This window comes from Aquila chrysaetos, chromosome 4 (assembly GCF_900496995.4).
Source record: "Aquila chrysaetos chrysaetos chromosome 4, bAquChr1.4, whole genome shotgun sequence".
Taxonomy (NCBI): Eukaryota; Metazoa; Chordata; class Aves; order Accipitriformes; family Accipitridae; genus Aquila; species Aquila chrysaetos.
In genome coordinates this window covers 22372994-22385984 of record NC_044007.1, presented here as the reverse complement: position 1 = coordinate 22385984, position 12991 = coordinate 22372994, and the positions used below count along the sequence as shown (strand labels likewise).

Genomic DNA, 12991 nt, shown 5'->3' with positions numbered 1-12991 from the left:
GAAATACTAACTTACTGTTGTGTAGTTGTTAAGCTCTTCAGTGTATATGACTTTCACCTGGTGAATATACTACAGCTAATAACGTTATAAAATCCTTATTTAACAGGCAAAATAACATATCAAGACCAAAGTAATTACTAGTGCATTTCAAATTAATTACAGAGTGAAAATGAATTTTTATTTAATTCACCTGCTAGCAGCTGAGCCCAGGGTTGCATATTTCACTGTAGCAGCTGGTAACAGTACAAGCATCTAGGTAAGCGCTTTCTGCAGGAGATGCTTGGAATGCCATCTACTGTTGAAGAAGCAAAAAAAACCAAAACCAAAACCCACCAAAACCCCTAGCAAAAACTACTTTTTTGGAGTAGTTTGTTCTAAAATGAAACTCTACTTACATTGTTACATCTATACATTTATTACTTGTGAGGCCATCTTTTTTGTGGAATATTTAAAATATGTTATGTAGAATTCAACTAATGCTCTGAAAAGTGTTTAAATGTGTTTGATTTCAGTATCCTAGCTTTTGTATCAGTTTTAAAATGAGGCTTTCTGCTTTGTTTTATGAGTTCCCTGAGAATTTCAGTTAGTTGCAAAACAGTTTGAAGCATAAGTAAAAATAAAGTCTCATCTTTCCAATATAAAGTTAATAGAAATTACATTAAATAAGGAAAGTTGCAACCCAGACACTGTAATAAATATCGCTTAAAAATCCTTATGATTAAAATTCTCATTTAAGTGGAATCAAGTATTAAGAGAAAGACCTTTCTCTGGAAAAAAAAAAAAAGCCCCACAACTTTTTTTTGGTGTCTTTTTTTTAAGAAAAACAAGTGTAGGACAACCACTAAAATGGTGTTTGATTATCTGTTACTGAAGTTCACTCTGGTAAAATAGTGCATGGAAGTTACAGAATTACTCAAGCTTGAGTAGTCTTGTAAACCTGTATGTTACACTGAGATATATTTGTGCATGTGTTATTACTATCAATGATACTGGTAAATGTTTGCATTTTGGTCATGAGCAAGACAGTATGTTTCACAGCCATCATGTTATAGTCATCTTCATTTCCAGAAGTAAAGTATGGCTTACTGTAACACGGCTATTGTGGTATGCTTCACATATTCTGTGGGCAAGACTATAAAACTTTTTTTTTCTATTACAGAAAATATAGAAGATTACAGTGGTAGACCTAAGACCTAAGTACTATGCTAGCATTCCTGTGGTGAAACCTGATTTTTTTTAAAAGTAAAACGAGGTATAAGGGTAGAGTATTTGTCTTAAGGATTGTACTGGAGGAAAATTTTCTTTCCAGTTGACTGTTTGTTAAACTGTTGTTAGAAAAGTAGGAAAATAAACAAACAAACCCAAAATCTGGCTAAATTCAAACTAACAACAGTAATAAGGTAAAAGGTAATTAGAATTTTCTTCAATTTTATTTAAAAATAGATACATTCAAATGAATTCTAGCTGTCAAAAATTAATCTTTGTTAGGAGATTGGGTTGTAGTAGTATACATAACTCAAACACTTTTCAACCCAAATCTCACCTAAGACTTGCTGTGGGGTCCCCATAATTACACAGAATTGCATTTAGTAACAAATCTTACATGACAATTGGACAATTTTGCCTGTGTCCCTTCTCTGAAAATGAGAGGAAAGTCCAGTATTTTTTTTCTGATTTGACTCCTGCTATTTTAGGTTGAATATTTTTTTTTCTCTGTAAATCACCTGCCTGAAATATCCACATACCTGCAGGATTTATGAGAGTAACATTTATTAAACTGGAGAGAAAAAAAAAGAAACCTAAAGCTGTTTTTTTGCCAGTGAACTTAAATATACATGTTTTTAAAGTTTAACCAGCTAAAATTTTGTTAACACACTTTAGAACACCCTGAGTGAAGGCAGTTACTGCTTATGTAGAGGCCTTGAAGAAGTGTCAGGCCCATGTGAGGCTTTTCATCCCGTATATAGTATGAGCACTAAGATTATAGAGAAGTCAGGGGTTTTCAGATTGTGTGAGAGACACATTAGTGTGACCAAATACACTGCAGGACAGATGACAAATGATTAAACTATTGTCTCACAATGTAGCTCCTTAAAGAGAAGAAAATTGGTATTTGTAGGAATGTAGCCTTTTTTTTGTCTAGAAAGGAGTCCACTGACAGAACAAACTGATTAAATTCAAGGAGGTATTTACCTGTATCTCAAGTCCTTGAAATTGGATTTGGCAATTCATTATAATGAAGAATTATGTAATATTAGCTGCTCTTTAAATGAGCCAATAGAAACTGAGTGGGTAAACTTCTATTAAAGAAATATTTACTAAGGCTCAAGGACTCCTTAAAACTTGCTTGCTCTTTTTAACTGCTGCCCATGACAGCCTTCGTATGCATTGTTTGGATGTTTTGCTCTTACTGCATTTCTAATACAGGCTAATTTTTGATTTTACGTGTTGCAAGTTAGCTGGTCTGATCTTGCAACTATTATGTATGGTGTCAGAGATGAACAACTAACAGGTAATGGACAATTTACCCAGAGAAGGTCAGACTGGTGAAACTCGTAATTCAAGGAAGCTAGTAATGTGACAATCTGAAAAAAACTTCTGGTATGTTAAGATTGGAAGACACTTCTTCACTGTATGTATTTTCTTATGTTAATATTGTTTATACAGGTTTAATAATGCTACTGTCTTCTAGCTATTTTTATTGCTCCTCTTTGACAACTTTGCTTGATCCAAGAGTTTCTATTAATTATTGCTTTATAATTTTTGTTTTTCCTAGTTTCTGTACATGCCTCGTTCCCTCAGCAGACACAAGATACCCAAGTGGGAAGCAGCTGGCATATTGCACATGGCAACCAATTATAATGCTGACGGTTACAAATTCCCACTCACTCTGTGATAACCAAAATACTCATTTGTTTGCTAAATATAGGAAAAAGCTGCAGCAGCCCATTTTAAACAATGTGGTAGGTTTGGACAAACACTAGATTTTTAATATTGACCTTTTTATATCACCTCCCTGGTCGAGGCCTCCTGCTTGCAATTTTGGATAACCTTCAAAAGAGAGCATTGATCCATGAATTAATTACTGAAACTGCACATAACATAATGGCTTCCATTCAGTGTAGTACTTATTTATTATTACAGTTGTACTACAGTCATTTTCTCATGTGCTGATTTGTGATTTTGACACTTGTTTTATGGTTTTACTATCAGCACCATAACAGAAAGGAAAAAGTCTGACCAAGCTTGGAGATGTGTGAGAAGTGTGGGAGCTTTCATTTGTAGAACACAGTGTCTCTAGTTCTTACTCCAGAAACAAATAATAGGAAACATTTTTGCCCCGAAGAGTTCATATCCTAAGATAAGCGGAGTCTGACTTACTGTGCTGGTTCTAAAATAATCAAAACATACTGTTAGTCTCTTCAGTTTTAGAGTTGAAAGTACAGGGTTGTTGCGTGCTATGTTTTCAGTTGCAGTGAACCACATTTTAGTATGTATTTTCTAAAAATATTATTATCAAAATTTCACTTTGAGACTTGTTTGTCTGGAACCTTTGATAAAACTATCCCATTTCTACTCTGACATTTAGACAATAATTAGTTTTAATCTTACAGAATTTATTGTGTTTATGGGTGTTGTTCATCTGAGTTTCATGCAGGGAGTTAATTCAGCCTAGACTATAATTATACAGGAGCATGTATAGGTCTGTGCTTATCCATAAAATGTGTGTAGTGCTTTCTTGTTTCTCTTGTATCTTTAACATCACTGCAGTTTGGACTTCAGGGATGTTTAACCTCTTCAGCTTGGATTTAGGCAGGTTTTAAATTTATTATGTGTTACAGATACTGTTTCTAGCCCAACTACCCGACTTCTCCACCTGCTTGTTCGCTAATATCAAATGTTCAATTACCTCTCAGCTACTGATCTTGGAGGTGTTTTTGTGGAAACTGCTGATACTTTTGTTACAAACAGGTCAAAACTAGTCAGGAAAATCACCTACACACTTCTTCAGGAAAATCTTCCTTTTAAAAGACATTCCTTTATTGTCCAAAATATGATCCTTCTTAATTCAACTACCTATACTCTCTAAATTAATAAAAAACTTGGAGCAGCCATGTAAAATAAAGACTTTAATTTTGATCAAAAATAATAAGGCTGAATCTTCTAAGGTGAATGTTCTTATAGCATCAATAGGATAATCAATGCAGAGAATCAATTCAGTTAATGTGTAAATATTTTACAGTTATCCAATTGACATGACGTTTATATTTAACCTCTTTCACTCTCTTTTCTTGGAGTTAAATATACTTACATAGTATAACTTAATTAATTTGTAGAGGTACCCTCTTTCAAGGAAATAGCTAATATTACACATATTTGACTGTGTGACTGTGTTACCTCCACTGCTTTGTGTGACTGTGTTACCTCCACTGTGTTGTCAAGAGCGGGTGCAGGCAAAGTTATATGTCGTGTATGTGTCATATATCTTGACTTCCAATGTGTGAGCAGATGATAGTCTGAACAAATTTGTTCATCTAGTGTATGTTGGGTACCAACACAATTTAGTGTACTAAGGTGATTTAAGTTGGGATTTTTTTGATCTGCTTATGAATTTTTTATGAAATGTCTTTCATTTTGAATGGTGTGCTCTTAAGGATATAGGTGTCTCTGCCTTTCACATGGGTTAGAACTTCTTTGGTCAGGTGACAGAAGCATCAGCTTGTCAAGGGTGGCTTTAAAAATATCTCCTTGATAGGCATTTGTTAGTAATAGACTTTTCATAAGATTTTTCACTTCTATAGCAACTGTCACAAGCACCACAAACGCAAAGATACCGTCTTTTTACTACTTACAGGACTTGGCTTCTGCATAATCCTTTTTACTTTTCAGAATACTCTACAGTGTGATGTAGTCACAGTAGTCCTGTGAATTAGTAGTATCTCCGTTTTTAGACTTCTGTGCAAGAAATAGCAGTATCTATCTAACTTAAAATCTATAAACTGAATTTATAGTTTTGTCTTCACTCTGCTTTTCACTAGGTTTGCATTAAGAAGACATTTGTTTATTATCAAATGATTTTGGAATAGTTCAAATCTTCTAATAATTGGAGATAGTTATTGAAGAGAGAGAGAGAGAGAACACTTCCTTCAAAGATTGTGTGTTGGCATCTTGACTCTTGAGAGAGCTGCTGGCTCTGTACTGTCATCTAGGCTAGTGGAGTCTGGAGTGCAAAGAAGAACAAAGGCAAATCCTGATTTGCCAAATTAATTCACTTTATAATATACGTGGGTGTCAAGTAGTTAGCATTCATGCTGTTGTTTTTATTTGAAAGATACCAGCTCTATAGATTTTTTTTTTATGTATGTAACTAGAAATCTGTATTTGAGACAAAATTAATTGCTGCAATCTTCTTTCAACTATTTTCTACTTCTTTACTGTGAACACAGCTGGAGGTCAATGTCAGTATTGTATCTGTAGAAGCAGCAAAATGTGAAGATTCTTTTTAGAGATCTGAGATTATCCCTCATTGTTCCTGTATGATTTGCTTTAGCAAGACCAGATAGTTCTGCACATTAGTATTTAATCTCATCTTAATCAAGTTTAGCGTAACATGCATTGCTCGTTGAGACTACTGTACATAATGTTCGGCTTTGGGTTTTGGGCCATTAGGCTCTATGTTCTCTAAACTTAAAATTTCCTACAAGTGTCCCACTCTCTGGACTTCATAGGTGATATAGTTAATAAAAATAGCTACTGTAGAAGAATCAACAACTTCATTAAATTGATACCAGCAACATCAATTACAACACTAATTGTAATAACAATTAAATATTTAGATGTTTTTGTTTGTGGATGAGGGAAATCAGAATCCCAAACAAAAGATTGATTTGTATTTCCAATTCTCTCAGCTTCAACAAAAGGGCTAGAAAAAACTTCTGTCCTAGTCTATCCTCTTCTAATCACCTCACTGAGGTGGTTGGGAGATAAGAAGAGTGTAGAAAGCTACTGAGCAAAGGACTGTAACTACTGGCCTGTAACATTTTTAAATGAAAGTGACATATAGTGTTATATGCTTTATGCTCAACTCAGTGTTTCTAGGAGACATTAGGTACACCCAGACTATTCCTGCAGATTGGATCTTCTTGTGCTTGTAGGTCCGTGGATGGCAAGGTTGTGAATCTTGACAGCACTGTTGAGTTTGAGATAGATACTAAAATGTTTATCCTTGCCAAGGATGGCTGATTCTGAAATCTGGATTTCCCTAAACTTCGCTGGAGAAGAACTAGATACCCGTTTCATTTCAGATATCTAGGAGGTGTAGAGTGTGTTTTAAGGATCATTTTCATGGATTTAGGCCCCTGAATTCTGCCCACATGTTTTTGTGGCATGCATCCAAGTATGTAAAAGTAGAGAAGAGGTCTGATAATGGAGTGCTTTTTGGTTTACCTGTGACCAATGCAAGTTTTGGGAAGAATCCCTTATGGTTTTGACATAGTAGATTTTAGAGAGGAGCTTTTACTGATGACAGTAGATTGAAGAATAGAAAAGAATTAGGAGTTTAAAAGGCTAGGAATAATTTTTATGTTAATGTTTTCACTCCCTTTTCTCCTGCTTCCGTTTTTCTTGTTCTTTTCCCTCTTCTTTCTGTTCCGTTCTCCTATTCATTCTCTGTGCCAGTGGGACTAGCCATAATCTTTGAGCAAATTTTTAGTGCATGGAGAGGATCTAACATCAAAAAGTGTTCACTGAGACTTGAGATCTAAACTAATGATGCTAGCTCTTGGAAGAGATCAAAGGGGTCTTGCACTTGCACTGTGTAGGCTTGCAGAGGAACACAAGAGGAATGGTGCTGTGAATGTTTCAAAGGGCAGAGGTTCCCGATGACAAAGTGCAAGCTGCAAAAATTCTTTATTGTTGATGTTGTGGTTTAACCCCAGCTAGCAGCTAAGCACCACATAGCCACTCGCTCACTCCCCCCAGTGGGATGGAGGAGAGAATCAGAAGAGTACTTGTGGGCTGAGATAAAGACAGTTTAACAGGTAAAGCAAAAGCCGCGCACACAAGCAAAGCAAAACAAGGAATTCACTTACCGCTTCCCATCGGCAGGCAGGTGTTCAGCCATCTCCAGGAAAGCAGGACTCCATCATGCGTAACAGTTACTTGGGAAGACAAATGCCATCACTCCAAACATCCCCCCTTCCTTCTTCTTCCCCCAGCTTTATATGCTGAGCGTGACGTCCTATGGCATGGAATATCCCTTTGGTCAGTTGGGGTCAGCTGTCCTGGCTGTGTCCCCTCCCAACTCCTTGTTGCCCCCCCAGCCTCCTTGCTGGTGGGGTGGGGTGAGGAGCAGAAGAGGCCTTGGCTCTGTGTGAGCACTGCTCAGCAATAACGTAAACCTCCCTGTGTTATCAACACTGTTTTCAGCACAAATCCAAAACACAGTCCTATAGTAGCTACTGTGAAGAAAATTAACTCTATCCCAGCCAAAACCAGCACAGTTGACAAGCAGAAAAATCCTGGCTTGTTTTCAAGTGCAGCAGTATATGGAGTTACGATCTGTGCAAAAAATCTGATAAAAGCTTCAGACTTTTCTAACATTTTAGAATTATTTGGTGCTTGTGCAAAGTGTTGAGTAAATTCCTATAATGACAGAAGTAATCAAAATTGAAAACAGGTGGTAAAGTATTTAATATTCTGCATTGTTAGAATACATTGTCCCAGTCACTGTTGATCAGACACATTATCTGCAGCCTGTTGGTGTTTTTACTAAATAGGTATTGATCGGAAATTTTTTCTAGTGAATAACTAGAAGTGGCATTGTCCTTGGCAGAGTTTTGAGAGGATAAGGTTGAAAAGATGTGGGAAGGTAAAATGAAGACAGGCAGTCATACTGCTTGGGATTTTTCAGTTGGTCTGTTGAGTAAATGGAGGTTTTGGGTTTTTTTGACCTGTCAGTCCACTTCTTTTAAGTAATTACTGGTTGCTGATTTTTGAAAGGAGGGGAGAAAGCAATGCATATATATAGGAGTACACAATCTAGTAAAACACAAAGCAGTTCTTGTAACCAAAGCAAATACAAGTGTATGTTTGTATGTAGATACAGTTTAAGAATCTGGAGTCTCTTCAGACCTTTTCTGTCTAGAAAAGGCTATTTAAACCACAGCTGTGTTAAAAACATCTGTCAGTAGATTTTTTCATAATTTCTTTTCAAATTGTAGCATGGTTGTTATAAAGTCAAGGAAGATTGTTGCTTACTAGGGACTGAAAGATATATGGAGAGTGCTCAAGGAATGCGTCACAGTTATATAATAATGGAAGCTGTTGTCCTCACGTAACTGCAGTGTTGGAAAGTGTATAGTGGATGAGACACAGAATTATAGGAGGAGAAAAGATTATTTCATAGGAGATATATTTTGGATTGTAGGGTCAAGTTATATCCTGACTTAGAACACAGTATTCCTATAAAAAGCTGAGAAAGTAATTTTGAATGCAGGTTTTCAAACTGTCTGCTAATGGGCAATGTTTTTTATTTAATGGTGCTAAACTAAAAATCTGATTGTAAGATTTTAAAAAATACCAAGGTTTTGCAGCTGCAATTGAAGTCACCAAACATATACTATTATGTAAAGATGCTAGATCCTCTTGAAAAAAAGATACCAAAGATTTCAAATGGCACACTCAGAATTAATGTGCAGTATTGCAATTTTAATCTTACTCTATTTTGATCTCAGTTCCACATGTGAAAAAAATTGACCATGGTCACTATCCAAAGGAAGGATGTTGATTGTAATCAGATTATGTGAAGCACTCAGATTTCCTTTGTTTAGTTCAACAGAAAAATTCACAATGAAGTAATAACTTAAAAGTGTCCAGTAAATATGTTTGGAAGTCATGTACGGAGAGGAATATAAAGATTAGCTGCATATTCAGTTTTCAATTGCCAGGGAGGTGATATTTACACTTGTCTAGCTCTAGGCATGTGACTTAGGAGCTCTGAATGATTGTCTGAGAGTGTTTCCTTCTCACAGCTGACCATATAGAGCTTTTAGGCTCTTAATGTCGGGGGATCTGAATTTAAATGTACTAAGCTGCCTAGTGAAAAAAGTATGGAAATGCTTTGATTCCCTGCCCTTCCCCCTTCTCCCCCTTTGAATTTCCTGTATCAAAAAACTAGTATGGAATCTCTTGGTTAAAGATAATATTATGATTAAGATGCATGGTAGAGTGGAATTGCAACTGCATGAGAAATTTTTATTTTCGTATTTCTTACCTTTGGAGTATATCTGCTTGGGGATTTTTTTTTTTTTTTTTTTTTTTTTTTTTTTTTTTTTTTTTTTTTTTTTTGTACTGGAACATTTCTTTGTATATAAATTTCTAAAGTGCTGAAGAGGCAAAACCATGCTAGAAGACTTTTTACTGTGTGCTGCATGTTCAGTTTTCTCTTTCTGTAGTCAGTTTTGGAAAGTTTTTAGTGTGTCTTAATGTCCATGCATTTAGGCTCTCGTGGTCACTGAACCCTGTTTATAGAGGTATTCACTGTGATATCTATCATATGGTGGCAGAGATGTGGAGCTGTTTTGGTGGCCTTAATTTTCTGTCCCACATTAAGCATCCACTTAAATTGGGAGCCTACACTCCCTGTTTGGTTAGGTAAGAGAGGATTCTCCATAGAGACATTCAGAATATCTGTTCAGGAACCTTTTTGGTTTATTTGAACATATAGGGAAGCTAGATCCTAACTTGATATTTAAGACCAATATCTGCAATTAGAGGATGTAAATATTCCTGTGAGTCTATGTCTCCATTCTTGGGTTTGGTGGAGAGGAGTTGCATAGAACATTGGCTTGCTCACTCAAGTTAAAGCATGTATTTCAGATGATAGAATATTTTCCTAAAGACAATGGACAAATATTAATCAGTACTATACAGACTACTGTATGTACTATCTAGTTATTTCTTTTAGCAAGTTCTAGTAAATTTTACTCAAGAGTAAAATTCCTTAGCTTTCTTTCCTTATTTTTTAGAGTTACATTATCTGCAGGTCCTGACATCATTGTAGTTTAATAAATATAGTGCAGATATTCCTTTAATCTATTAGTTTAGGGTATTGCATTTTAAATGGCATATTACATGTTATAAATTTACCTTGAATTATGATAGGCAATTTGGTTGTAAATAAAGATTTTAAAAAATAGATTATAGTTAACATAATCAAAGCATCTTCCTTTGCATTTATAGCTGAATGTATTGCTGGAAATGTTCTAACATGATATTCTGTCCAAAGAATTGGAAGCCAGTTATAGAACATTACATTATAGATTTCTTTTTGTAACTAAAAGTTTTAGATACTTGGCATTCCCCATTTTTAATCCTAAGTGGAAGTATGCACAGAATACAACTTAATATAAATATACAATAAATATTAAAGGAAAACCTTTTAACTCAAAGTAAGAACTTTCTCCTGCCCATTTGATACAGATTATAGAACTTCAGGGTAGTTGTTTTGCAACATGTTGCACTCAGTTGTGCAAACTTATCTTTTTAGGGTCAAAGAAGAGCAAAAACCACAGCTGACACAGTAAGTAAAATATCTTAAAAATGCAATAGGCTTGACTTTTCTACCTTTGCCATGTTCTGCTTTCTGCACCGTTGATGGTATTAGCTTTCACTAATACCTGATAGGCTGCAGTTAGTTTGTCATCTGCTTCCTGACTGGCTTGTAAGAGAGCTGCCTGCAGCTTCTTACTTCATCCACATGTTAGCTGGATGTAGGTTCTTGCTGCCTGCTTGTGAACTGGTGAACTGTAAAACTTTATTTCCCTTACATCCTTAGTGGCTGACTTAGTATTGCAGCTAACATTCCCATTGGCTCTAGCTTTTCCGCCTGTATATTTCTATTAACACTGGATAAGAAACATTTAAACTAGTGTGGTTTTATTGGTTATTCAGTCACATTATTTGCTTATTTAAACAGGTGGTTTCCCTTTAGTGGGATCACTGAGCTGGTAAATAACGTTCTTCAACCACAGCAAAAACAGCAAAATGAAAAGGAGTCCCAGACGTAAGTAAGCTGCTCTCTCTAGACTAAGTAATGTCTGTACAGCGTTAAAACATACTGGAGAGTATGTTTAAAATAATTGTCCATTTAGAACATCCTGCTGAGGGTATTTCACAGGCAGACACGGTTTGCTTTCTGACCCCTCATTTGCAAAGGGAAAACTGAAAATCAGATTGTACTCTGCTATCAGTAACTTAAGTGATTACATTAGAATACAATCTAAGGAGTTACTACTGCTCCCTTTGCCTTTTTCTGCAAATGTTCCATACATGAAACTCCCAGTGAAGTGGTGTGTTTTCTGTGCATGAGGAGCTGGAATGATAAGACATGTAGAATTATATATAGCATGTCTATGCACATGCATGTTATTTGTGATATTGGTCATGCATAGAATGCTATACAAATCTACATAATATGTATGAAGAGCTTTTTAAGGACCAGGAAAATGTCATTTCATTTTTTTCATGCTTCTGAAATATCTGTGAAGTTTCAAAACTTTAGCAGATATAAGGTGAAATCTTGGGTCTGTCAAAGCTGAGGGAATTTTGACTTTGATGGGGCCAGTATTTCATCCATGGACCTTTTACAGTGCTAAGCCAGTATAAGAGCCATATGAAAAAATTTACTTTTCTTGCAATTTGAAAATTTTAAGATTTAACAGAAACTGGCAAAGCTAGGACATTCAGTCTTAGAGTAGAACTTAAAGCATGGGGCTGAAAATATTCTTTTCATAGAGAGAAACTAAAAAATATTTATTATTTCAAATTTTGAAATACTTAAAATTGACTTTTGATATTATTTAAGCTTTAAACAGTTAAGTTGCTGTCTTTTCTTTCTTCTAAAGGGGAATGCCTTGTAAGTTCACATGATAAAAGAAATGTTTGATTTTGAACCCATGCATAACTGGTTTAAACCATGCATATAACTTATTTTTAATTATTTTCCAGGTAGAATCAGTTTTAGTTTATTTTTAAATGTGTATATTTAAGTGGAATTTCATACTTGCAGGCCATGAAAGCTGTGAATTATTTTTTGAGAATACACACAGTGAGACATTTTCACAAAATTAAATGGAGAAATAGGCCATAAAATTGATATTCTGTAAAGCAATGTATTATTCTGAGCTCCTTTTCTGACATCCTCACTTAAGTTCTTATAATAATGCATATAATATTAATAGGGAAGTTTTTCTTTATTGGTTATTGTTAGATACTGGCAATAATAAATTTTATTCACAACACATCAGTACCTCCTTTGTATTCCCAGTTTCCTTAATGCAGCAAAGTTTGTTCTGCTTACCAGTGTTGTAGATATGAAGCGTATGGCTTTGAAGAAACTATATACTATTTATGCAGTGTAAACAGTTGAGTTATAGTTGCCAAAAAATATTTATAAATGGTTACTCTTATTATGGTGGGATTTTTTTGAACAGTGATCTCTTTGGGAACTGGCTTTGTTCAGTGTTTTTATTAAATAAGAAATGAATTAAGTTGTATACTCACTGAATTTACAGGTTGCACAAGGCTGGGAGAAGTGTAACATCTCATAGCAGGATTATATTCCAAAATTATCCTGAAAAATCCAAGCTATGGTTATGATGCCTTTCAAAAGGATCAATGCAAGGTGGTGTAGTTATGTATGTAGGGATAGTTTATGTGGTTGACATAGGATAGAGAAAAAAGGTGTAGGTAGATGTTCTTTGTCAGACAATCAGAGGCCCATAATAGTATGTAAGTTGAGCAAGAGCCGGTATTGTGAAAGAGATAAATATCATACTGGAATGTGTAGACATTATCTGCTCGTCCAGCCTGTACTTCATCAGCTTCTTTGTGAGGATCTTATGGGAGACACTGTGGAAAGCCTTACTGGAGACAAGGTAGACAATACTCACTGCTCTCCCCTCATCCAGTCGTTTCATTGTAGAAGGTC

General features: G+C 35.3%; 1 protein-coding gene across 42 annotated transcripts in view; it reads left to right on the top strand.

Annotated features, from left to right (window-relative positions):
- The window catches only part of RIMS2 (regulating synaptic membrane exocytosis 2), a 486153-nt gene that overhangs the window by 54267 nt on the left and 418895 nt on the right, over nucleotides 1–12991 (top strand). For 36 of the 42 annotated variants that reach the window (XM_030011022.2, XM_030011023.2, XM_030011017.2 and 33 more), the window contains exons 2-3: nucleotides 10550–10582; nucleotides 10979–11065. The exons of the other annotated variants lie outside the window; for them this stretch is intronic. In XM_030011022.2, the coding sequence (XP_029866882.1) occupies nucleotides 10550–10582; nucleotides 10979–11065 (120 nt within the window). The remainder of the gene's footprint in view (nucleotides 1–10549; nucleotides 10583–10978; nucleotides 11066–12991) is intronic. 42 annotated transcript variants of the gene reach the window in all.